Source organism: Melospiza georgiana, chromosome 2 (genome assembly GCF_028018845.1).
Source record: "Melospiza georgiana isolate bMelGeo1 chromosome 2, bMelGeo1.pri, whole genome shotgun sequence".
Taxonomy (NCBI): domain Eukaryota; kingdom Metazoa; phylum Chordata; class Aves; order Passeriformes; family Passerellidae; genus Melospiza; species Melospiza georgiana.
Window position 1 is genome coordinate 51,463,003 of NC_080431.1, and position 24,336 is coordinate 51,487,338.

General features: G+C 36.4%; 1 protein-coding gene across 1 annotated transcript in view; it reads right to left on the reverse strand.

The window, feature by feature from the left end:
• The window catches only part of VWA8 (von Willebrand factor A domain containing 8), a 182,782-nt gene that overhangs the window by 102,405 nt on the left and 56,041 nt on the right, over positions 1-24,336 (reverse strand). Inside the window, exons 13-20 of the mRNA XM_058018846.1 lie at positions 24,034-24,194; positions 22,796-22,909; positions 15,581-15,749; positions 15,222-15,299; positions 12,362-12,477; positions 11,333-11,439; positions 9,291-9,397; positions 5,125-5,196 (exon numbers count right to left, since the gene is read on the reverse strand). Coding sequence (XP_057874829.1) covers positions 5,125-5,196; positions 9,291-9,397; positions 11,333-11,439; positions 12,362-12,477; positions 15,222-15,299; positions 15,581-15,749; positions 22,796-22,909; positions 24,034-24,194 — 924 coding nt within the window. The remainder of the gene's footprint in view (positions 1-5,124; positions 5,197-9,290; positions 9,398-11,332; positions 11,440-12,361; positions 12,478-15,221; positions 15,300-15,580; positions 15,750-22,795; positions 22,910-24,033; positions 24,195-24,336) is intronic.

A 24,336-nucleotide genomic window follows, 5' to 3' on the forward strand; every position in this document is an offset into this window, starting at 1 on the left:
TTGGAGCTCAGTTTCTTCATGCTTACAATAATAATAAAAAATTGGTTTGGGATAGTACATTCTTGACTTGCAGAAGAAACTGTCTATTTTTAAACAAGTTTAAGCAGGAAAACAAGACTTATTTCTATAAATGTTGAAATGCCAAGCATTTGCTATTTCAAGTTTTTTGATGACTGATATCATTACATTCTCAGTTTGCACTTAATTCAATTTCACAATGAGTTAGAAATGAAAATATTATATTAGAAGAAAAGATCTAATCAAGCATGTCATTTTAAATATCTTTAAGAAAGACTCAATCATTTGTCCTACTAAATTCTTCAAGAATAAAATAAATTCCTAGTGTGAGCCCAAAAATTCGTGTAAATTGATCTCGTAGTTAAAGAAAGGCAGCAGAAAGGATGAAATTACATTGTCAGGGAAATATATTAGCAAATGTACCAGAATGCCATTACATTTCTAAGTCCTTTTAATCAGAATAGTTAGGGTTGAAAGGGAACTCTGGAGATCATCTAGTCCAACCACCCTGCTAAAGCAGGTTCACCTACCAGCAGGTTGTAGAGGATTGCATTCAGGAGGGTTTTGAGAATCTCCAGGGAAGGAGACTTCAAGGCCTCTCTGGGAAGCGTGTTCCAATGCTCTTTCACTTTCACAGTAAAGAAGTTTTATCTCGTATTCAGATGGAACTTCCTGTGTTTCAGTTTGTGCCTGATGCCCTTGTCCTATTGCTGAGCACCACTGAAAAGAATTGGGCCCCGTTGTCTCGACACCCACCCTTAAGGTATTTGTATACAAGACCCCAAAGATTTGACAAGATGCCCTTCTCCAAGCTAAAGAGGCCCTGCTCCCTCAACTTTTGCACGTAAGAGAGATGCTCCAGTCCACCCACAGGACTGGAGGACTCACAGCCTTCACAGGCTGGACATAGTACTCATGATTCATGTATTTCTGCTTACTGTGGGTTCACATCAACACTAAACAAGTGATGCTAGAGTTTCTTTCAGATTATTTACAACATTTAGCACCTTCATAGAATTCTTCGTTCTACTTCTCAACAGCTCATTCAATAACTCATGGCAACAGAGTGATGCCAAATAAAATAACCTCAATTTTGCTTAACATGCTGCTGGGTGTTTTACAATTTCATGGCAATAAAACAATTCAGAAGTGAGAGGGTTGTGAGCCTTCTCTATCCAGAAAGCCACAGATCCTACGTAACTATAAATACTATGTGTGGTATCTTCAAAGACAGATGATGGCTGCCAAGACCTCACCTATGACTAATAAAGGTGAAAGCATTCAACACATCTCTTTACACAACCTCCAAATGCAACAATTTTGGAAATGTTATATTTAACCTTTAAAATTGTGAGACGAAATAAAATCATTTCAGCCAATGCTATTTCCAAAGGTTTTCCACATAAACAAATTCTCTTTATTAACATAGTTTCTCTTGCATTTGCCAAAGAAAATCCAAGGAGACAGTAAAAGACAGCCAGTAGTGGTCAAAGAACTGCACACTGTCTATCAGGAAAAATATCTCAAAAACACAGTCGAAAAATTTTCCAAGGTAGTAAGAATCACTACCCAGTCTGTCTCATGAAGCTCAAAAGCTACTGCAAGACCTGTATTTAAAGAGTACATAAACAGTCATTGCAACATTTGAAATAACTAGGGGCTCTTGCTGTTCTTTGCCTGCTGGTGTGAGAGTAATATGCAGCTTCTTACCCTCAGCCAAAGAAGAAGCTGCTTTGCAGGTGCTTTGAAAAACTGTAGATGGTCATAGATGGATTCATTTACACTCAGACTACAGGCTCATTCAGGAAGCAATATCAGAACCCATAGTTAAGGCACTGGCATGTCCTTTACTTAGAAGCTATTTCATAGCTGGAAATTCATATCTATCATATCATATCATATGAACTCAAAGAAACCTGTTTGTTTGTATACAAAATGGAAACACATTCCAGTTAACATCCAAAGTAAATCATCAACCACTGTAAACAAATATTTGTATTTCATGTAAAACACACTGTGAAATCCTAGGCCATATAAGCCCCAGGGAACAAACATGAATGAAGTGTTGTAAAGCAGTTTACTTCAGAAGCTGAGTACTTCTAAAAATATCTGTTGGCATCTTACATTTGTCTTCAAACTCTCCTCCATTTCATTAAGAAAGCCAGTTCCTAACATCCACCAAGATAATTTAATTATAATTTACTGATACTAATCATCAGAGTCTGTACCTAGAAAACAGTCTTGGTAAAAGGGTTCTCATCAGGCAGCTCTTAAGTTACAGAAGAAACCACATTTACAGACTTTGAAAAGACAGAGGTCTTAAGCTAACAGGAATTGTGTGTGTGTACATGTGTTGTGCAAATAGAAGAGGCAAAGGTGGAAAAACACATTAAGTCAACCAACCAAAACCAAATCCAGACTCTAAACGAAAGACTACAGGTCAAACTTGCACATTAAATCACAGCTGAATGGAGATGCTTACAGAGTCATCATTTTGAAAGACCAAATTATGTCCTAAGGTAAATGCCAACTCAATTAAATATCTAGGAAACGACAAAAGCTTTCAAAAGGATGTTAGTCCTATGTTTTGAAATACTGCAGTTCAGAGAATTTGAATTTTCAGTTATTACACTGAATTTCCATGATTCACTCGTTCACTAATAAGACACTTAAGAGAAAGGAACTCAAAACAGTACTTTGTATCTTCTCAAACTTATCTGTTTTTTTCAAATGGGAAAAACAGGTACACACTGATGTATATATCAAGGCATCACAAAACCCTAGCTTCTTATACAGACTGAACTGATAAAAGTAACTGAACAGAAAAAAATAATGTTTTTTAAAAATAATTTTCTTTACAAAAAATTTATGAAAAGACTAATATCTTCAATGAGGTATCTACACATACTGCATGAAAGCACAATTGATGCAATGTGGTTGCTTTTAAAGTACTTGAACATGATTCATCACAAGCTGCACAAATTTACAGTAAAATATTTAAGGAATTAGCCAAGGAATTTCTAAGTGGTTAGTGATCATTCCTGAGAAATGAAGAATGATTGCTGTGGTACTGAAAAGACTGCAGAATGGCAAATACAGCACTTCAAACTTAAAAACAGTATTTTGAAAGGAAAAGGTCTGTTGGCCTTTTCTTAGTCACACATAAAAACTCTGGAACAAATTTGCAAAGAGTAAACCTGGAAGTACTCAAAAGTATGTTAGCAATTAAAAAAAAACAACTGTACTCCTGATTTGCCAAAGAGAAAGCACAGCAAATCAACTAATTTTCCAACTTAATGGTACAGCTGAGCTGATGTCTGGAATCAAAGCAATATGTTCCAATACTTCAATCCAGTCAAATCTTTTAAAGCTGTCTTCAAGTAGAGACTCAAAAGATGGAAGAAAATCTGACATGCATTAAATTATTAGAATGAGAATACATCTGCTGGAAATATCCATTATATCCTAATAATTGTACTAGCATAGTTTTCAAAACTTTTCTGCTAAATGAGGCATGTGTCAGAGCTCTGATTTGCCACTGGTATAAACAAGCTCTTTCCCCACACCTAGGGTTTTACTTGTTGTATTGAAGGTCAGCTCTGACACGGTTTTCCTGCTTTGCTGGGGTTCCTTTTGTCCCCCATGGCACGGGAGCTGCATTTACACTCAAGCCCTTTCCTTGGTTCCTTCCCAGCCTGCACTGAGGCAATGCTGTGCTTGGCCCTGTATCTTGCTGATCCCAGCCTGGACCTGCTGATTTGACTTCCCAGCTTGATCTCAGACTTGCCTCATTCACCATGGACCAGTCTGGCAGCCACTGAGCACTTGGATGACCATGGCTGCTGTCCCCAGGCCTGCTACTCTTGCTTTGGCACTGAGGGACTGCAAAAGTTATCATTAAGGACTCCGTCCCTGCCTCTGTTTTCTCGTGGTTCAGCCTGCTCCTGCTATTCCTTGCCAGCAATTGCTGCAGGCAATCTGTACTACATAACATTTTCAGTACCAGCTTGGAAGCAGGCATAGACAGCACTGTTTATGAAATACAATAAATAGATCTTGTTTCATTTATGAAATAGATAAATTTCTATTTATGAAGAGATTAAACCTTTTGGAGAAGCTGGCATTATCCTTCAAAGGTCTACAGAGGTTTCAAATAAACCATCTTTGTAAATTCAAGTTGATAACAAGGATGCTGAACTGATGAGAGTATACTTCAATATATGCACATTAATAATAATTAGCATTTTATATTAATTGCCATGTTGGTTAGATCGTTAGTGCTTTGTGTTAAGACATGTTCTACAGACTACTGCAAAACAAAAAGAGAAACATCTGCTAAAAAATTATTGTAATTATTGTTTGCTAAGGACAGCTAAACAAAAGGGAGATTACTTTGGGGCAAAAACCCATCTCAACAATGAGGTATTGATAACCAAAGATACCAGTCAAAGAACTATACAAATCTGTTACTTTTTAGAGAAAATGAGTATTTAGCTGTTAATAAGATTTGGGTAATACTGAAGTGTACACCTCTTACCTACCACTGGAGATTTTAAAGGAGTGGTTTGATACATAGTCAAGAATGATACCCAAAGCCATTAACTGAAGATTTTAATGCTAATGTTGTTACATACTACTATTACTATGTCAGGAGAGGTTTAGATTGGATATCAGAAAAAGGTTTTTCACCCAGAGGGTGTTTGGGCACCGGAACAGGCTCCCCAGGGGTCTGGTCAGGCCTGACAGAGTTTAAGAAGCATTTGGTCAGCACTCTCAGGCACAGCATGCGATTCTTGAGGATGGTCCTTTGCAGGACAAAGAGTTGTACTTTGATAATCCTTGTGGGTCCCTTTCAACTCAGAATATTCTGTGATTAATTCCTTCACTTTTTACTCTGACAGCCATATACAACACATTTACGGCATTTACATTTTCCACAAATGTGTGCCTATAAAACCCCTGTACAATGTAAAATAAGGAATTGAAAAATGGGCCAAATACCTCAGTAACAGAAATGAATGCAATTACAAAGAAGCAAAACAGAGATTTAATTATATTATCGAATAACGGGTTTGTTCCACACATTGCAAGAAATATTTCACTCACCTGGTTGCCAACTAAAAGAAGATGTTCTCCCAGCAGAAAGTCCTTGAGCATATCTTCCATTACCATCATATGCTAGAGAAAATAATCCAAAATTTTCACTTGATTTTATGCTCTCAGATTTATGCATTCACTAATGACAGTGGTACAACAGGAACCTAACCTCAAGCATTTGGGGCTAGATATTTTGAACTTTATACTTACTTATAGCTACTTATTTCATACCAAGAGCCTCTCAGCCAATAATAGCAGAGGCAATATATCCAGTAATAAGGACAAGGAAGCATTTACATTCTCTGCTCAAACTCATTGTGGGAGCCTGATTTTCCTAAATGCTTTTAATTCTCTGTAATCATTCCTTGTATGTTTCCTTTTAGCCTAGCTGAATGCTTGTCACCCAGACTGTAAGAACTTTCTTTATTTTCTGCCAACCTTCCAGCAATATCCTAGTAGAAGATTCCAGAAACCAAATAGAGAGAATCAGACATATACACACACATATATAATTGAACATTAAACACCAGGTCTAACTTAATAACAAATATACTTATTCTGTTCTAATAAAACTTTATTTTCAAGGAAAATAAAGACAGGAATATGCATATTCAAGTCTGAAAGTGTCTATATGTATCTTACAATATGTGCCTAACTAGTAAATTTTTATTAATTATTAGTTCATATGTGCCTAATTGAAGCCAAAATGCTGGAGGTATATTTTTGCATATATCCACTATCATAACAGGTACACACTGTACATCCTTTAACCTTATCTCGCTTCTCCCAAATGATTTGTTTCAAAGGATAGAAAGGATTTCAGGATAATGTGGCAATGCAGACTACTTTACTCGCAATAAAGTCATGTATATTTCTCCACTGTATCTAGTAAAAATAGGTCATCTGTAAGTAGGTCAGTCAACCTACTTAGAGAAATAAATGATTGTCTTTAAATAAATACATTATCATCTCATCTCTAGGACTTGATTAATATAAAAATTAAAAATCAGCAGCTTGCTTATAATTTCTGAGCATAAAACCCTTTGTTTCTGTGTGAAGGATATTTTAAATTTCCAAATCTCTCTAGAACACAGGCTGGGGGTGGGGAAAGAAACTCTTGTAAACATAGCTTAATACCGTGAAATCCTAACCAGGCATTTCAAAAGACTACTGAATGCTCAACACACAATTTAAGGAGATCACTTCAAGGCAAATTATTCTGGTTTTTTGCATGTGTACGCACTAGAAATTTATAACTGAGAAAAATAAATTTGACCAGATATAGAAGAAATTCTAGTAAGTCAGTTTACCACACACACTGCTTACAATTTTAAATTTTATTTCTAAGGCACAAATACATCCTTTTGATTACTTTTTTTTTATCTTAGATTAACAAATATACATACATTATGGTTCCCCTGCAAAGCAGCTTACCCACCAGAAATGCTATGTATTGATACTTCTTCTTTTGTTGGTTCTTTTTTTGCACCAGGACTTAAATTAGCATTGTATTATGATACCTGCAGACATTTAATATTACCTATTTAGGCAAAGGAGTTGTAAGTAGACACATCCATCACCTTTATCAATCCATGTTCCCCAGTGCCTTGTCTGAAAATTGCATTTGGCATATTACCTAAAAAAATTATTCCCATCCCTATGACACCTGTTGTGGACCAACAGCAATGTTTTATGGCAGTATTAAATTTCACTGTAATGTGAATTGTTTCAAAACCAAACATACAAAGGCAAAAATCTATGTGTTTCATTACACTGTGCAGCACTACAAAGGGCTGAGGACATATTTTTTCTTTGTTTTCAGTTTATTTCTGTAGCTTTAGGTAAGAAAGCACTGCACTAAACTCAAATAAAATTTGTTCTCCAGCAGGTTTTGTTAAATGATCATTGTAGCACTTGAATCACCAAACTGCAAAGTAGCAATACAGAAAATAAGAGTACAATTCATTTAGAAATTGGAACATCTATCCTGACTGGTATTTAGTTGCTGTTTCCTTTAGCATTTAGCAGGCATATCTATGCTAAGAAAGATACAGAGCAGCAGCATTTTTAACAGAGGTTCTCTGAAGCAATTTTATCAGAGGTTCCCTGAATAAAATCTGAACACAGTTTTGTCTACAGTTTTCTGAAGCTATAAGCAAGAAGGTGGAAAAAGCAAAGCAGGTGGTAAGTCCTAGGAGAACTCAGGATTTCCTTTCCAACAGACACAAATTATGTGCTTTATCAAAACGGTAACAGAACAAAATCTCACATGAAATGTTAGTAGGGAAGATGAAGTCTGTCATCTGTTCCCCTTGCATGGCATGTCATCACCTTCAATAGGTGATACCCATGTAGCTTACCCTTTCTGGGGCAAAATTATAAATGAGGTACAAAAAAGACTAGGAAAAGAAAGTATGGAAACCCATACCAGGCCCCTAAAAGCAAAGTATTTCACAAGATCATGCTATCAGTATTGCCTTTCAGTAGGAAAATATTTCAAAGGTAACCAAGAGAGTAAATCTCTTCCTAAGGATACCTTTGTCTGACAGTTTTGAGGCTTTTACGCTAGGCACAGAAGAAAGCTGCTCTACAAAATGGGGTGCTGGAGAAACCAAAAAGCCTGGTCACAAGGCCCTTCCTTTTCCTTGTATTCATTAACCACTCTTTACTACTACTATGACCTAATTGACACTAATGCCTAATTAATAAGCTAAACTATTTAAAAGAAATAATTAATAACTCTAATAACTAATTTTCTAAGTACTATTCTCCTTCCTTTTCAAATATGCAATATTAATTCTAATGTAAAGGAGTGGTGTATTGGGTCTGGCTGAGATGGAGCTGGTTGGGTATGAAAGTTGTAGTGAATGGGGTGACATCAGTGAGTAGTGGGGTTCCACAGGGCTCCAATTTAAACCTTCTGTTCTTCATCATCTTCATAATTGTCTTGGAAGGGATACTAAAGAATGGGAAGGGATACTAAGCAAGTTCTCAGATGACACAAAACTGGGAAGAGCTGTAGACTTACTTGAGGACAGAGAGGCCCTGCAGAGAGGCCTTGACAAATCAGAAGCTGAGGAATCATCACCCATATGAAGTCCAACAAGGGCAAGTGCCAGATTCTGCACCTGGAATGGGGCAACCTTGGATGTACAGACAGACTGGGGAAAGAGATGCTGGAGAGCAGGGCCATGGAAAGGGACCTGGGGGTCTTGGTCCATGGCAAGTTGAACGTGAGTCAGCAGAGCCCTGGCAGCCAGGAGGGCCAACCCTGTCCTGGGGGCATCAGTCACAGCATCTCCAGTGGGCAAAGGAGGGGATTGTCCCACTCTGCTCTGAGCTGGGGCCACCTCACCAGTGCTTTAGTGCCTGCTGAGCAGGGCTGGCACAGCAGTGTCTCCCTCAGCACTGTCTCCCCAGCATTTCCTCCCCATCAGTAGTCTCAGGTAGGCAAAATCCTGGGACAGGACACACCTAGGCCAACTGACCCAAAATAACCACAGGTATATTCCATAGTATATGACATCAGCTCAACTACAAAAGTTAAGAAAAGGTGTAGGAGTGGGGGCATTTGTTATTTACAATGTTTGCCTTCCCAAGCAACCACCACATGTGCTGAAGCCCACAGCTGCCTGGAAAGTGGCTGAACATCACTTGCTAGTGGGAAGTAGAGATTTAAATTGTTGATTTTTCTTTTTGATTGTGCACACACAAAATTTTGGTTTTGCTTTTGCTTAATAAATTGCCTTATCTCAACCTATGAGTTTTTTCCCAGCCTGTTTTCTCTCCCCTCTCCACCTGGGAAGGGGGAATGATAGTGGCTTAGTGGGCACCTGGAGTTCAGCCAAGGTCAACCCAGGGAGGTACAACTTTATGCAACAGGCCTGTAAAACACAGTCTCAGGATGCAATCTACAATCCAGCCCTAAGGGTGGATCAGTCCAGCAGCAGTAAACATAAAATGTTCAATAGAATTGTTATAATCTCTTCACACGGGGCTGAAGATATGTCTAAAATGACCACCAAATGCTATGAGAAAATTTAACACTAAAGAAACTACTTCAGAAATATATCCTTAAAATTTAGTTAGTGCATTATTTACTACACATATGAGCATACCCATTAGTATACATTTAACAAACTTTTCTAACTCAGAAGTCAGAGATTTGTACTTACTTGTGCATTTTCATAAAACAAAACATCTGGCACTTTCATTTTCTCAGCTGAGTTATAAATTGGCATGGTCACAGAGCCTATCTTCAGAATCCCGTTGCTTATTTCACCTAGTCATTTTTCAGGAAACAAGCAAATGTATTTCTTACAACATCTTCTAAGCAGACAATGCAATCAATACCTAACATTCACAAGTAACGATTTACAGATTCTAACAAGACTCTGGTTTGCAGTAAATGATTTCTATCTAAAGAGAGAAAACACTTGGAAGAGTATCAACTTACAAAATGCTGCATTATCATGAATTTGAATTCTCTTTAAAACTGTAAAGAAGTGTATTACAATAAATGATGAAAAGGTGATCCTACATGAAAAGGACCATAAGAAACACCAGAAATTGTGAGCGCTGCCTTGGTCTAATTTGACACTCTCCTTGTATTACTGGAACATCTAGGCTGTATTTTCTCAATCCACAAGGTTTTTTTCACACTTCCGTTCTTCTGTCTTCCCCTGTCCCACTGTGGAGTGAGGCACGGACATGAGGTAACAAAGCTCTGTGGGGGCTCAGCTGAGAGGGGAAGCACACCCACCACAACAGTACAGAGCCACTGCTGAATCTCCCTTTCAGCACTACCCCTCAACTACAGCCCTGAGAGAAAAATTACATTAAAAAACTTTTCATAGATCAAAAGAACCATAAATTCAGTACTTAGGAAAATAAAAAATAAGCGTAATTAATAAAAAATGCAATAAAAATATTTTTTTGTTTTGCTACTAATTTTTTAATCTGGCATGGTATAAAACTGAAAATACCCTTATTTCCAGACAGATGTTTTTAGCTATTTGCCTTTATGGCATGAAACAGAGAAACACAGAAAATTCAAGGGATGTATCCAGATTATATATAATGTGAATAAGAGATATAATAATACATAGATGGTTGTAGATATATATGTATATACACGTGGATGCATAGATATTTGTACATACTTGCATACACACATTGTACTGCATATAATAGAAACCATATATCCATTAATATACCTTATAAAAGACATATATAATATATATAAGATATAAAGGATATATATATAAATCTATATATATGAAAGATAAAAAATCTATGTATTATTATATCATATAAAATAGGTACTTCTATATACACAGACATTAATAAATTCATAAAAATAGAATCCACATGAATTAAAACCAAAGATGCGTTTACCACTGCACAGATCTAACACTAAAAATACAGCAATCTAATACATCACAAAACTGGGAACAAACATACAGAAGAACAAGAACAGAGATAACACTGGTGAGGCAGAGAACAGGAAAAACATATGAATGGAAAATGGCAAATTGCTCTCAGTACGCTGCCTGACAGAGGATATGAAAAGATATACAGCTAGCATGAAGGGGGTCATACAGGAATGAGAAAGCAGAAGTGAGAAAAATGGCATAAGCAGAAAAATATGCATAGCCCTGAAGGTGACTACAGATGATTACAAGTTGGATAAGCCAAAGAAACTAACACCTGCTCAATAAAGGTGACATGCAACTACTACAGCAATTTAAAGAGAACAAAGAGAATAACAAAGAAGTGTGTGAAAGAATGAAAGCAAATGATGACACAAAACCTCTACAAGAATTTCAAAAAAAAAAAAAAAGGTGATTTTAAGAGGGGAGAGAAAGAAGCAATGGTAAAAAAACAGAACAGAAAAATGTTAAGATCAAACTAAGGCTGTAACTCTACAGAGGACTATTAGTGATGAAAAATGAAAAAGCAGTACTAAAAGCCTGAGACCATGGATCTTATAGACTGAGAAACACTTAAACATGATGGAAAACAAAATTCCATGAGCAGGGAACTCAGCAGACAATACAATATACTGAGAGCAGCAACACATTCTGATAGAACAAAGTCAGAGATACAAATGAAGCAAATTACATTTAATTTTGAGGATAACTAGTACACCTTTATACATCCAGCAATTTGAGTAACATTCATGCAGAGCAGGAAAAAAACACAGCAGAAAGCTTACATGTGTAATCCTTTCCCTCTAGTTTTTCTGTGTCATCTGGACTTGTTTCAATACCAGAATCCTGCAGATTTTTATGTAAAGCTGATCTGGCAAGGTTTGGTAAAAATCTAAAAGAAGGAGAATAATAGGGAGGCTGTATTTTAAGGGTTTTACTTTTAAAAGTTTTCAATATTTTCTGTAATCTAAAAATCTAAATCTAATGTAATTGGTAATCTAAAATGAAGATTCACTTGCACCTCCAAACCCTAAATGTCTATTCCTTTCACAAAAAAGCCTTCCACATTTCACCTATCCCCAAGGAGAGGAACTGAGCTTCTTTCATAGGCAATGAACTACACTTGTGGTGGTGCACTCTTTTTTAAAGGCTTCAGTGTTATCAAATATTGCAATAGGGTTGTAATGGAGGGTGGTTTAGAACTGTAATGTCCTCATTCTATTCCAAGTAAGAGCCACAACAGAAACAATTGCTTTTGGAAATACCTTTTCTCATTACTCAATTCACTTGGATCTCAGAGAGAGAGTAAGCTCTGAGGTGTTTAGAACTAGACCCTTTCAGTTTTCCAAATCTTTTGATAATAACAACTTGCTTTCTTTTGAAGAGAAAAAAACCCCCAAAAATCCCCAAACAGCCTAAAATCCACAAACAAAATCTCAAAGCAAACAAAACTCTTGTAACTCTTCTAGATACAGCTTTTAGAACTGAAACCAAGTGCCCATGAAATCTAAGTCAAACTAGACATTAATATGGCTCTGCTTTGAGTGTTTTTAGACAGTGAAGCTATGCTGATAATGGTGAACTAATTTATATAATATAGTGACATATCTTCATAAAGATGGGAAAAGCATACCAACTCCTTTCTACTTATCTTCCAGGTTTGAGAATACCACAGAAATATTCTTAAAGAAATTACTCACTTCAAGGAGCAAGACAGCAATTGCATTAATTACTGAAACACATTAAAAGCTATCTTGCTTGCTAGCAACTGACCAAGAAGCTCTTGGAACTTCCACCAAATATAGCAGTTCTACCTGGAAAGGCAGGCTTTATTAACAGCATCATAAAGGCTTTCATCTGGATGTTGTGACAGTCGACGGCAAATTCGCAACAGTTGTCGAGTAGATAAAAACGAGGCCAGTGACTGTGCCTGTCAAAAAATACAGGGTAGTTTAATTATTCAATCTGTGTGAGGGATTTAGAGCAAACAAGTCAGGAGAAAAATGCAATCCAAAAGGAATAATTTCAACTCTTCTCCAGATTCATAGATGCTTTGCGCCTTCTACAGCAAATCGTGCACTTTAATAGGCAAGCTTGTATTTTTGCAGTAAGTCACTGTCATGGAAATCATTATGTCACCAAAAGATTAGTCTTAAAATAGCACTTGATAAGCAACAGGAAGAAAAATGAGCTGTGAACTGAATTTTATATGCTATATAAACCCTAACTTTAATATCTGCAAAAAAAAGCAGGTTAGTTACTGTGAAAGGATCAATGTGCTACAAAGTCATCTGCTCTTCACAAACTAAATATGAGCTCCACATGTAATGCTCTGGCAAAAAGGTCTGGCAGGATTCTTAGACATATAAACAAGACAACACTGGGCAGCAGCACGGAGATTGTATCACCTCTGCACACGCCTTCTGGGCGGGCCATTACTGGAACACTGTGTCCTTTGCTGTTGTCCACATGTTAAAACAAATGCTAAAAACTGGACATGAACCAGCAAAGATTTACAGAAATTATTCAATACTTGGGAAGGCAGACCTCAAACAAACACAGCAAAATTTAAAAAACCAAACAGAAAGAATCACAAAACAAGCAACCATGTATTTAAAAAAGGATCCAAAGACTGAGAAAGAAATCATTCTATAATTATATCTACCGGATGAAGGTATCTAATACAAATAGGTTCCTTATTTTAGCAGGAAACACACAACAATGAGTGTGATCTGATAAGTCACGCCATGTTTTGCCTGGGTCAAGTGAAATATTTTAATTAGGTAATTTCAAAATGTTTTGTTTGGGTTAACACAAGTTTATATAAAATTTCTAACTGCATTTCTAACTGCAAAAAAAAAAAGTCAGCTCTGTGAAATCAAACAAAACCTCTCTCAAATTATGAGAAAGGAAAGAATAATACTTTTTAGCATATCTCTGAGCAATGAGAAAGAATTATTTAGATTGGGGTAACTGCAAAGATTACTATTCCTGTTCCTCCTGCTTTCACTGACAGAAGATTGTGAAGCATCTTCTGAACAACCATAGTTTACAAGCAAGCACTGTAAATGATGACATTTCATGAGTTACTTCAAGACCTACTCAGCCATGCCTGAAGCAAGGGCAAGGGTATATGTTCTCTCCTTACTATCCATAGAGGATAGGACCATTGAGGAAAAGTTTTATCACGTCTTCTGAGTATTTCCAAATGGTAGCTGAAAGTATTGTGAACATAATTTCCTCCACTATTACCTGATTTGTTTGGATTTATTTATATTGAACAACTGCAAACATAAAATTGTGTGAGTGACAATTTTTTTAATATATATCTATGAGGCATCTAATTCAACAGGATCTTGATTGTGGCCTCCAGATTCTATTGTAAACCAAGCAAACAATTACAATGACGTGGACAATGCCCACAGAGTGAACAGTTTACAGGTATTCTATTGTTAACAAAACAATTTTAAACAATGGTTAATACTTCAGTATAATCTCTGGCAGACACTTATTTACTTAGACAACTCTATAAATAGCCTAATGTACATTAGGCACAAATTCCACCTCTCTGTACAGGTGTGCTGTCTCTAACATGCCTCATGTCACCACTGATCTACAAGAATCCTGTCTCAAACCATACTGTGACTTACTTCTCATTCAGCATCACATAATTCATTTAGATATTTCACAATTCTACAGATATCCACATATATGGAAAAGATTTTTGTAGTGCTCTATTCAGGCATGGTATGTCTCCAAGAATGTCAAGACTGATACATTTATACATTAGATGTAGGAAGCTCAATTGATGATTTTAACAACTGCCCCAACAGTGTACCTAAAAGTCAATTTTTTCTTACTTTTTTAAGCTCAAAAGAACAAAACAGACTCTCTCAGCTTCTTAAATAGAAAAACTATAAAAACTATTATCAATGTTAAAATAGTGAAAACTAAGGACAACAAATTAAATTTCTTAAGTACCAGTTAAGCTGGTACTGCTGGATTCCACCAAAATGTTTTACATTTTACTTACATCAAAGGTATGCTGTGTTTTAGCTGCCATAGCAATAATTTCTTCTTCTTTTCACCATGATTTAACTGTATTTTTAAAGAATTCTGTGGTCACTTTGTCAGCAGAACTTATTTTTCCTGACATTACTTCTTTAATAGAATAGCCTCTAGCAGCAATGCAGCCAGGAGTTTTGGAGCATTCTATTTTCTGAATCTCTGTTGCTGTCCATTGTCATTTTATAATGACTACATAGCTCCTATTGCCAAAAAAAATCCTCAATAACCTCAGCTATCAATTTTCCAATTACTTAAGCAAAGTAATAAAAAAATACCTTAACATGTGATTATATCCATACATTCAAAAGGCCCCTCAGCATGTTTCACTGTAAGCCACATACCTAAACTCACTGTGTTCTGTTTTTGATTCTCTGGGATTTGTGCAAATTCCTAAAACTTAGGGAGATTCCAAATACATATATCATAAATCAAAGAAGTTTATAGTATGCAGCACAGTAATTGCTAGTAATAGGTTTCTGGGTCTGGTTTTCCAATCAGGCAGCCTTTGAAATAACACTATAGCTTAGCATGTTTCACCTAGCCTTTGTAAAGACAGTCACAGCAGGAGACAGTAAATGCAAAGAGAAAAGAAGAAGAAGGGCTCACAGTGGCATCATTTGTCTCCCGAAGCTTGTGTGTTACTGACAACAACTTTTCCACAGCAGCACTGGGTACATTTGGAATCTGGTTGAAAGAAAAAACAGTATTAATCTTATTGCAAGATATCCAAGTTTCAGGTATGCAATAACCACAGAGTCGCCACAGTTGCTTCATGACAAAGAGTATTTTTTATTACAGCAGCATTTGATATTAAAATAAGAATTACATCATTAAAAGATAAGCAGGTATGTTGCTTTGATAAACTTCAAAAATCAGCTCCTTTATGCTACATTGAAATAGCAATATATTTTATAAGTAGCAAATAATCCTGTTCAGTAAGTGCCTAAGGTACTGAATGTACTTACCATTTGTTTAATAACTTCAATTTCTTCACTCTTGCTTAAAGATCGAACATTATGAAACAGAAACAGTGTCAAAAACTCTGGACTCAGCCACTGCTGGGTAGTACTTCCAATGACAGGAGGCTCTGCTAAGACCACTATTCTGAAAGAAGGATGGATAGGAAATATAGATCTGCAAAAAAAGAGTGGAAAAATGCATTACCTGGCTTAAGGAATGAATATCAGATTTAATTTTTACAATAAATGAGAAGAAGATAAATTATTGTGCTGAAATATATCATAGTATATCCAGATCATTTGCAATGCAACTTTATTTTTTAAAAAAAGACACAGGCTGCATAAGTGACTTGAAATTTTTAAAATTTACACACTTTCTTAATGCTCATAAGTCTACCCAAGTCTCTTCATTTGCAACAGGACCTGCACACCTTAAGATGGATAAATACCACCAAATACCACCAACTAAGCTACAGAGAACTGTGCTGTATGTCTGAAATGGGCACATCTCACTCATTTCATGGACTTTTACAAGCGCTTTACCTAGAACAGGCAACTCAGGCACAAAAGAAGACCTACCAGAGCTGCAGTAATGAATAACTTCTTTTACTGCATTAGACTGACAGAAAGGATGACACTGTAGAGATTTGCCCAGATACTGTGAAGAGCTGAATTTAGTAACATTTTAGGAACATTCCCTTACAGATGCTCTTTGTGGTCCTTGGATTAATATATCTAACTTCATATCACTCCTGAAAGTTATGCTTCAAAGACCAAACCAGTCACTTCACCCCTGGCTCACTTTAGAGTCAGCATGAGGAGACAGGTCTTTCTAGTGGAAGATTAGGATTCACACAAACTTCAGAATTGCTGTACTGGCTCCTTAAATCAACCAAGCACAAAAGTCTAGCCACAACCAGTACTCTGCCCTTCTCATATTTTTTCAGCACGTCCAACCATATCTTCAAAGGCATCATAGGATAGAACTTTATTTGCTTTAATTTCTCTTTGCCCAAAATTTTTTTCTAACACTGTTCTGAACTTCCCTTCTTCATCCTATCTGCCTCCACAGCTTCCTGTGAAAAAACACACACTGTTCCTGGCTGTAAAAGGTACTTTCATTATTATTGTTTTTTAATTCTTTATGGGACTGGCCTCCTACCCTAAGCCAGTGTTTCCCAGTTCTCACTTGAGGATTTGGTAACTAACAGTCTTGACTCCACTGAAGATAATAGGAACTTGCAACACAAACTTAAATATACAACTTTTAGATGTGTATGTTAGGGCGCTAAAAGACTGCTGCCTTGGATTTTGATATCTTGCCACCTTCACATCTTCTGTATCCCTTGTCTCTGTAATATTTTCACCTCCTCTGACTGGACACTCATTGGTACTCATTAATCAGCACACCTGCAAGCTCACAGCATCACACAGAATCAGTGAATATTCTGAGCTGAAAGCTACCCAGAAGGATCATCAAGTCCAGCTCTTAAGTGAGTGACCCATAGAGAGATCAGACCTGTGACCTTGGTGGTATTAGCACCATGCTTTGACCAACAGAGATCATCTCCAGAAGCAGCAGAAAGAATGGAATAACACATCAGAACACAAAAGCCAGTCAAATTTTGTCCAAGATGGGCCTGTTTTCATCAACTAATTTTACAGTACTCTTATTAAAATACAGGATGTTCATTTGGAAAAAAAAAGTGAAATTTAATTAGGCAGTTTATATTGCTGCTACCATGTCATTTTCCATACAAATTACTGAAGACATAAACTGACAAACCTACAGCATAGTTGGCTCATCTGTACATCATAACAAGAAACCTGTGACACAACAGGGCAATTACAGCAGTCTCTTGTATCAAAGTAAACAAAGGCGGTGGTATGAGTTTTTCTCAGCTGAAAGTCATAAGCCTAGAAGCTACTCCCTGATTGATAAAAATAGAAATAGATGTCTAAAAACATCACATGAAAGAGAAACCAATGGGAATGTCACTGTCACTAAGCATAAAAGAAGGTCAGGGAACATTAGCCAACTTTATTACGGAAGAAAACATTTCCTAGATAGGATAAATACATATACTTTCAGACTCACTTTTCCTAACATTACTAGGAAAAAAAGCAACCCTCCTCCAGATAGCCATCAAATTCTGGCCCTTCTACAACACCATAAGAGAACACAAGGAGTCAACTTTTAAGGTGTAGGACTCGTATTTCTTTTGTATCACTTCCTATTCACTGCCCCCAAAGCACTTGGTGGGGACAGCCAGAGAGGACAGGAAAGAAGTGGGAGGAGAGGAGATGCAAAGTCAGGGAAAGCTAATTTGGTGATATCAGTTCAATTTACTGATGTACTCTCTAGATTTGGACAACATCACTGATGTAGGTTTCCAGGTTGTAAACATGAAAAAAAAATATTTGGCTATTTCAAAAGCCCATTGTTTGAGTGATGTTTGCAATGCTGAAAATATCAGGCTAAGTGTATTATTAAACAAACACCATGAATGACTCAGTTCTGCAGTGCTAAGTTCCCATCTTCCAACAGCACAACTGAAGAGCTTCAAAGTTGTTCCATCACATTACAGATCAAGTCTCAAAAAGAGCACAATATGGAGAGCTTCTACATGGAGCTGTAGGTCATAAAAAAGAAATCTTTGATGTGACAAGAAATCTTGTGGGTTTTACAGATGAAAACAAAGTAAATGTAACTTGTTAAAAACTTGGCATCTTTTAAATTAATGAGTCTCAAACATGGTGGGAAGATTTGATGTTAACTTATTCATGCAAAGAATCTATCCTTCTCTATTAAACATTTACTGAAAATACAGGCAGCAAGGCATTTTCCTAATAAAATGAGTGTCCTTTTGACATCACTGTTTAATTTTTCAGCCAAGGATTAGCACCATTGCTCTTATAAAGAAAATCACACACATAGATCAGGGTGATTTTAGGGAAAGATTTTCTTGTTATTGATCATGGTTCTGAGCAATTGAAGCTTCTCATAAAAAAAATAGAATAAAATAAAATGCAGAACAGCATTTCTAATACCACTTTTTGTAAGATTAAACTATTTTTTATTAACTCTTCCTGTAATATGATTTAATAAATCTCATTTTCTATCAAATTTTGTAAGATGGGAATTATTCCAACCCTAGAACCAAAATTACCTATTGTTATATTTTGCTGTTTCTTTTAAATTTCACCACAGTCTAACATTAACAGATGCCTTTATCTTAAAATTCCCTTAACTGGAAAAAAGCCAAACCCCTAAACAACAAATGAAGTCAAAGCTAAAAAATGTAAGCAGTTAAAAACTCTATTACTTGTTAAATTTACTCCGTGCCACAATTACACACATCTGTCTCATTTACTGTGCATTCCTTTTCAACCTAACCACATAGAAAAGACTCCACTCTCTGCAAGGCATTAAAACCACCTATGCATTATGAGAGACTTATTTTAGTTTTTCAACTATCCTATTATGCATCTACTACTACATTTTCCTATAATAGCTGCCTTTCTGTTCACCACACCAAGAACTCAGCATCTGTGTGTGCTGAAGGGGTATACCCACACAAACAGGTTATATACTGCATCCTGAGACCAACAAACACTTCACTGCTGGATCTGTAAAGGCTGTGTGCTACCTTTACAGCATCTGTCTGGGTGAAGAAATGGATGATAACAGAAGAAATTCTATGCAGAAGTCTTGGATATGCACTCCTTGGACACACTCACTTTCTGAACTTGTTCGGGGAAATGAATCATGCAATCATTAAATGAATAAGTTATCAGCAGCTATTATTTCCTTCTATGTAAAATATCTTTAAGGACCATCTGTCACTTTCTCAAGGGCAGCTTTTTTCTTCTCCTTAAACTCATGAACATGAATTCTTAGTTTCCTCAGAGGAGCGAATGAGTTCTGCAACCATTTGGTAACTTAACTTCACAGCCAAAGTGGCATAATAAAGAATATAGGAAAAAGGACTCTGTGGCCACCACTAGTTACTTTGCAGCTTACAGGCTTTCAGCAGGGCAAGGAGTATCTCAGAATGTCCCAAAGGCAATGCACTGCTGGCACTTGTCACTCCTGAAAGAGCTATTTTATCCACCAGCCTGAAGCCTTTCTTAGAAAAATGGAAATTTTTCTACAGATGTAGAAATGTAATGAAATAATAGTGAACATATTACTCAATGACACTAATTAACCTAATTTAAAATCAAAATATACTTTTTTAGCTCTTACAAAAGTAATAAAACTTCAAAATGTTGTCAAATATATGACACATGAATAATAGTGCTCTAATCTGCAAAAACTGAAAACAATCTGAAAAGCAAACCATACTTTCCTCTTTGTCCATCACCTCTAATAACATCATCATGGGTTTAAGCACATTCACATTCTCTACTGTAATACTGTTTGCATTTGTACACAGAGGCATGTGATTTCTCAAGATCAGAGCATGATCTGAAACACCATCCCTTTAGTAAAAAAACCACAAGAAAACATCTTGGTCCTCTTCTTCTTTCTGTTCTACAGTAACACATAAGAGTATTTTGACTATTGAAGCACTAAAGATTAAAGGCACTAAAACTGCAGGAACATATTAATATTCCCTTATTGGAAAATTAAGTAGACAATGTGTCACTCAAACATTACAGATTCAGTCCCAACAAAACTGAGAATGACATCATCTATTCCACAGGCCTGGCAAACAGCAGTCATACTGAAATTACTTTAGTCAAATCCAGCAAATCAGGGTAAGTAAAGCTCAGAAATCCAGCTAAGGCCACTAGTCACAGTCACTGGCATGAAGCAAGAGAGATGTCTCTCATCATATGGAGAGCATCTCCCAGATGTGATTTGGGTAAGAATTTGCCCAACCAGTCTGCTAACAAATTCATATTCCAACACACTCTATGTAGCTTCTCCAAAGCCAATGTACTGCAGGCAAAGGAGGGACAGTGAGCACTGCTGGGATTAAAATCTGTGATAAAATTAGCTGTCAGTACCTCAGATATGATTTGATGGATTAATTCTGCTGGATTCTGCAACACTGGAAGGTACTGAAGTTTGCAGTAACTGACAACTACTGCTGAAAAGGATGAGTAGCAAGGACAAATACAGTCCTGGAATCAAACAGCAATTGTTGACATTGCATCTTGGAGTCAGTTACAAGGCAGTGAGTGATGTTTTCAGAATATGGTAGTCACCAGAACCAGGATGAGGTCCTGGAACACCTTCATTTCCTCAAGGGTTGATGAAGACAACACCCTCTCTATATAGAGGAGTCATCCAGTGATGCCAAAGAAGCACAAAGCCAAAACCAAAGAAGCAGATATATGTTTTCATTATTTTAACTTCGTTTTTTAAAATAAGTCATTACAGAAAACAAAGGCAGAATGAAAACTTCACCTAGGAGGATTCTAAGCAAAATGGACTTCAGATAATTCAGGAGCAAGAATTTTCATCTGCATCCAGGATGGTGCTACATGGTCCCACTGAGCTTCCAGACATAAGAATGACTACACAATGGGGTATCTGTTTGTTTCTGAGACCCCATTTCTGACTAATCAGAAATGCATTCTTGTCTAGTACAACAGACACACTTTGCTTATGGATTAGAGATCACTGTCAGTCAAATAGATAATTAAGAGCTTAGTAACTCAGAAACATTATATTACAAAATATTGAGGTGGTTAGATAAAAGCAGTACAGTGAGATGTGAAGGAAAGAGAGACAGCCTTTCAAGGACACCCTGCAACTTTTGAAGTCTTCAAAGTAGCCAAAGCAATGCACAATTACCACTGAACAGCTGAACCAAAAGGTTACTCAATGAGGCTAAAAAGAAGGAAAGTAGATACACAGGTGACACAAAGGAGAAGGGTCTACAGAACAATCATTAAAGAGGACAGCTTGGACAGGTGCTCATGGTCTAACAGATAAAGAAGATTAAAGGGAGAGCACTGCCAAAACAGCCACTGTTAGAACAAAAAAGGATGTGCAGGATCCAGATGTACATCTCTATTCTTGTGAGAGAGATTCAATCCACTAGGAGTGGCAGCTCTGAAGATGAATGTGTGATGAACTGTCCAGGTTTTTGGAGTATATTGGATATGAACTAAAGCACAGCCACTGCCATTCTGCCTGAAAGCACGTTGGACAAGACTATGAACACAGAGCAGGGAGGAGACTGGCACAACAGATATATTTCATAGTAAAAAGTGTGATGCAAAGTAGGGATACCATGCTAGGTGGGCCCTTGGAGCTTTTTGCTGCTCTTTTCAAAGTCTATGCTTAAAATCCTGATAAATAGAACATTTCCTTGATATGTAGTTCTTCACACAAATAAATTACCATCTAGCTAGGTGTATGGCCTCTGCAGACTGGACAGAATTTGCAACAAGTAGGCTTAGAATGAAATTTGAGGGTTTTGTTGGTTTTGTAGGAGCAGTTCTTGCCTTATTTTTTTTAAACCCACTGTATTTTGATTGAAAAGGGAACGAGAAATATGGAAACAACTAGGAAGTAAAAGAAAAGCAGTTTTTCTAAAGGGAAGACTATGGAGGCCAAAGAAAAAAATCTGATTCAGCAAGACAACTGAGAGAAAATGTGTGGCATATCATGAGTGCACCCCTGCAACGAACCCATCAGGCCTCTTCAAAGTTTGGACACACGCACACGCTGCAGCATAACATTTCTATCTGTGGAATGTTTCTAGCAGACAAGTGGAAGTAAAGGAACAAAAAGAATAAGCATTATGGGTCCCAACCCATCCTTAGGATTTCCTGCCCCATATTAATCGTAAATTAAATACCAGCTTTCTAGCTCATGAGGCAAAAGAAAGTAACAAGTAGTATTTAACTTCAATTTAGCTTTATTTTCCAAGACTTTTAATAAAATGTTCCAAAATTAGGTACTATATAGCTTTATATCTATTTTTGTACCTAGTTAAAATTTCTTTTCAATTTCTATCTCCTTCTCTTAAACATTATTGAATATTTTCCTTTTAGTTCAAGCACTCTAAACAGGACATAATTTTGCCATACTACAAAAAGAAATAGAGCTAAGGAGGAACCTTATGTTTAAAAGATGCTTCTCTTAGCAATTAGAAGGAATCAGTTTAACAGAAAAGCATTTTGCTTTTTTTTTTTATTAGAGAAAAATTATAAAATTGAAATGTTGTTTGCATTCTATAGTCACAGCTGATACTTTACCTCTCCTGTAGTTTCTCATCAGAGATCTGTAATTCTTCTTTTACGTTTTGATATCTATCTTCCCTTAACAATCTGGTGCCATCATAGAGAGTCAGTTCTCTGTCATGTATTAGTCTGAAAATAAAGAATAAGCTCTATCTTAACTTTGATTAATTTTTATAATACAGGTAACAGCTAAGGGTATTTTTAAAAGCTATCTCAGTTAAAATACACCTCAGTAAAAAGAAAAATGATACCAACTCAAGATGCATCCAGGCATGGAGGTAAAGTAACATAAGTTTTGGTGCAAAGTCAATCAACTTAGTTTAAATCCATATGGTAAAAACATGAAAAATAAAATAATCTGTGTTAACAGTGGAGTGTGCATAAATGGCACGAAACTGCTTTTATGTTATGCTTGTAACAAATATACTTTTATTTCTTGAAATGCTATCTTTCAGCTGGCTTTAATGATTAATATACATACATGTCCAGGTTTTATTTTGTGATATGCAGAAGCTGACTGTCAAAACTAAAAATCAGAAAGGAACCCTAAACAGATGAAAAGGCAAAAACACAGACAAGTATAAATCTCTGTTCTGTCCTTCTGCACATATATATAATAATAGAAAGAAGAAAATACTTTTGCTGTAACCTGCTTTTAAAGCTCACTATGTCCTCTGATTTGCAAAAGGCAGTATATGATGGATGCATACGAAATGGCATAAAATTTTGACTGAACAGTAAAAACAACTATTAACATAGTATTTGCTATTACTGTGTTCTGTAAAGTTTAATTTATTTTTTATTGAATTATGAAATAATGTTTAGAAAGAGATCTTTGCAATCTTTGCAATACAAAGTATGCTGTGTAACATATATTATAACCTACTTGCTTAGAAGTAGAATGCACTCAAAGTGTTTCAAATGTTTTCTGACATCTTGCATTTAAAAATTGTTAAACAAATATTACTAATTTTCAGATTTCATAATTCTAGAATAAAATCTAGCTCATTCCAAAATTCAAACTCACATTCTATATTTCCAACAGGCTGAAATTTCCTGCATTATTTTAGGTTTACAAAAAATTAAAGAATTGCTTCAGCTCTTAAGCATTGAAACTGTAATGCTCAGCTTGATCTTTACAGTATTCCTGAAGTTCCAAAGCCATATTCACCAGCGGCAGCTTCAGGTCTCAGTATGCATGCACTCAGTTCAAACACCACGTGCATCCAACCTGTCCAAGCTCCCCTGCTGACCTTTGGAGCACAGCTAGAGTGCCAGGGTTAATTCGGTGAATGCCATCAAGAAGAACTAGCTTTCCTTCCAGAGCTGCAGTGACAAGTGGTGACGGTCTCCAAGCAGTGTCTCCGTTTGGAAGAGTGTATCTTTGCTGGAGCAAATCTCTAGCTGTCATATCCTGGAAGTATCAGTCCATCAGAAGAATATAATTATGATTAATTATATACTTAAATTACAAGTACGTGCTTTCTCCTTAAAAAACTGCTTCTGTTCTTCCCAAGAATAACGGAAGATTAGCAGGAAATCTTCAACTACTTTTC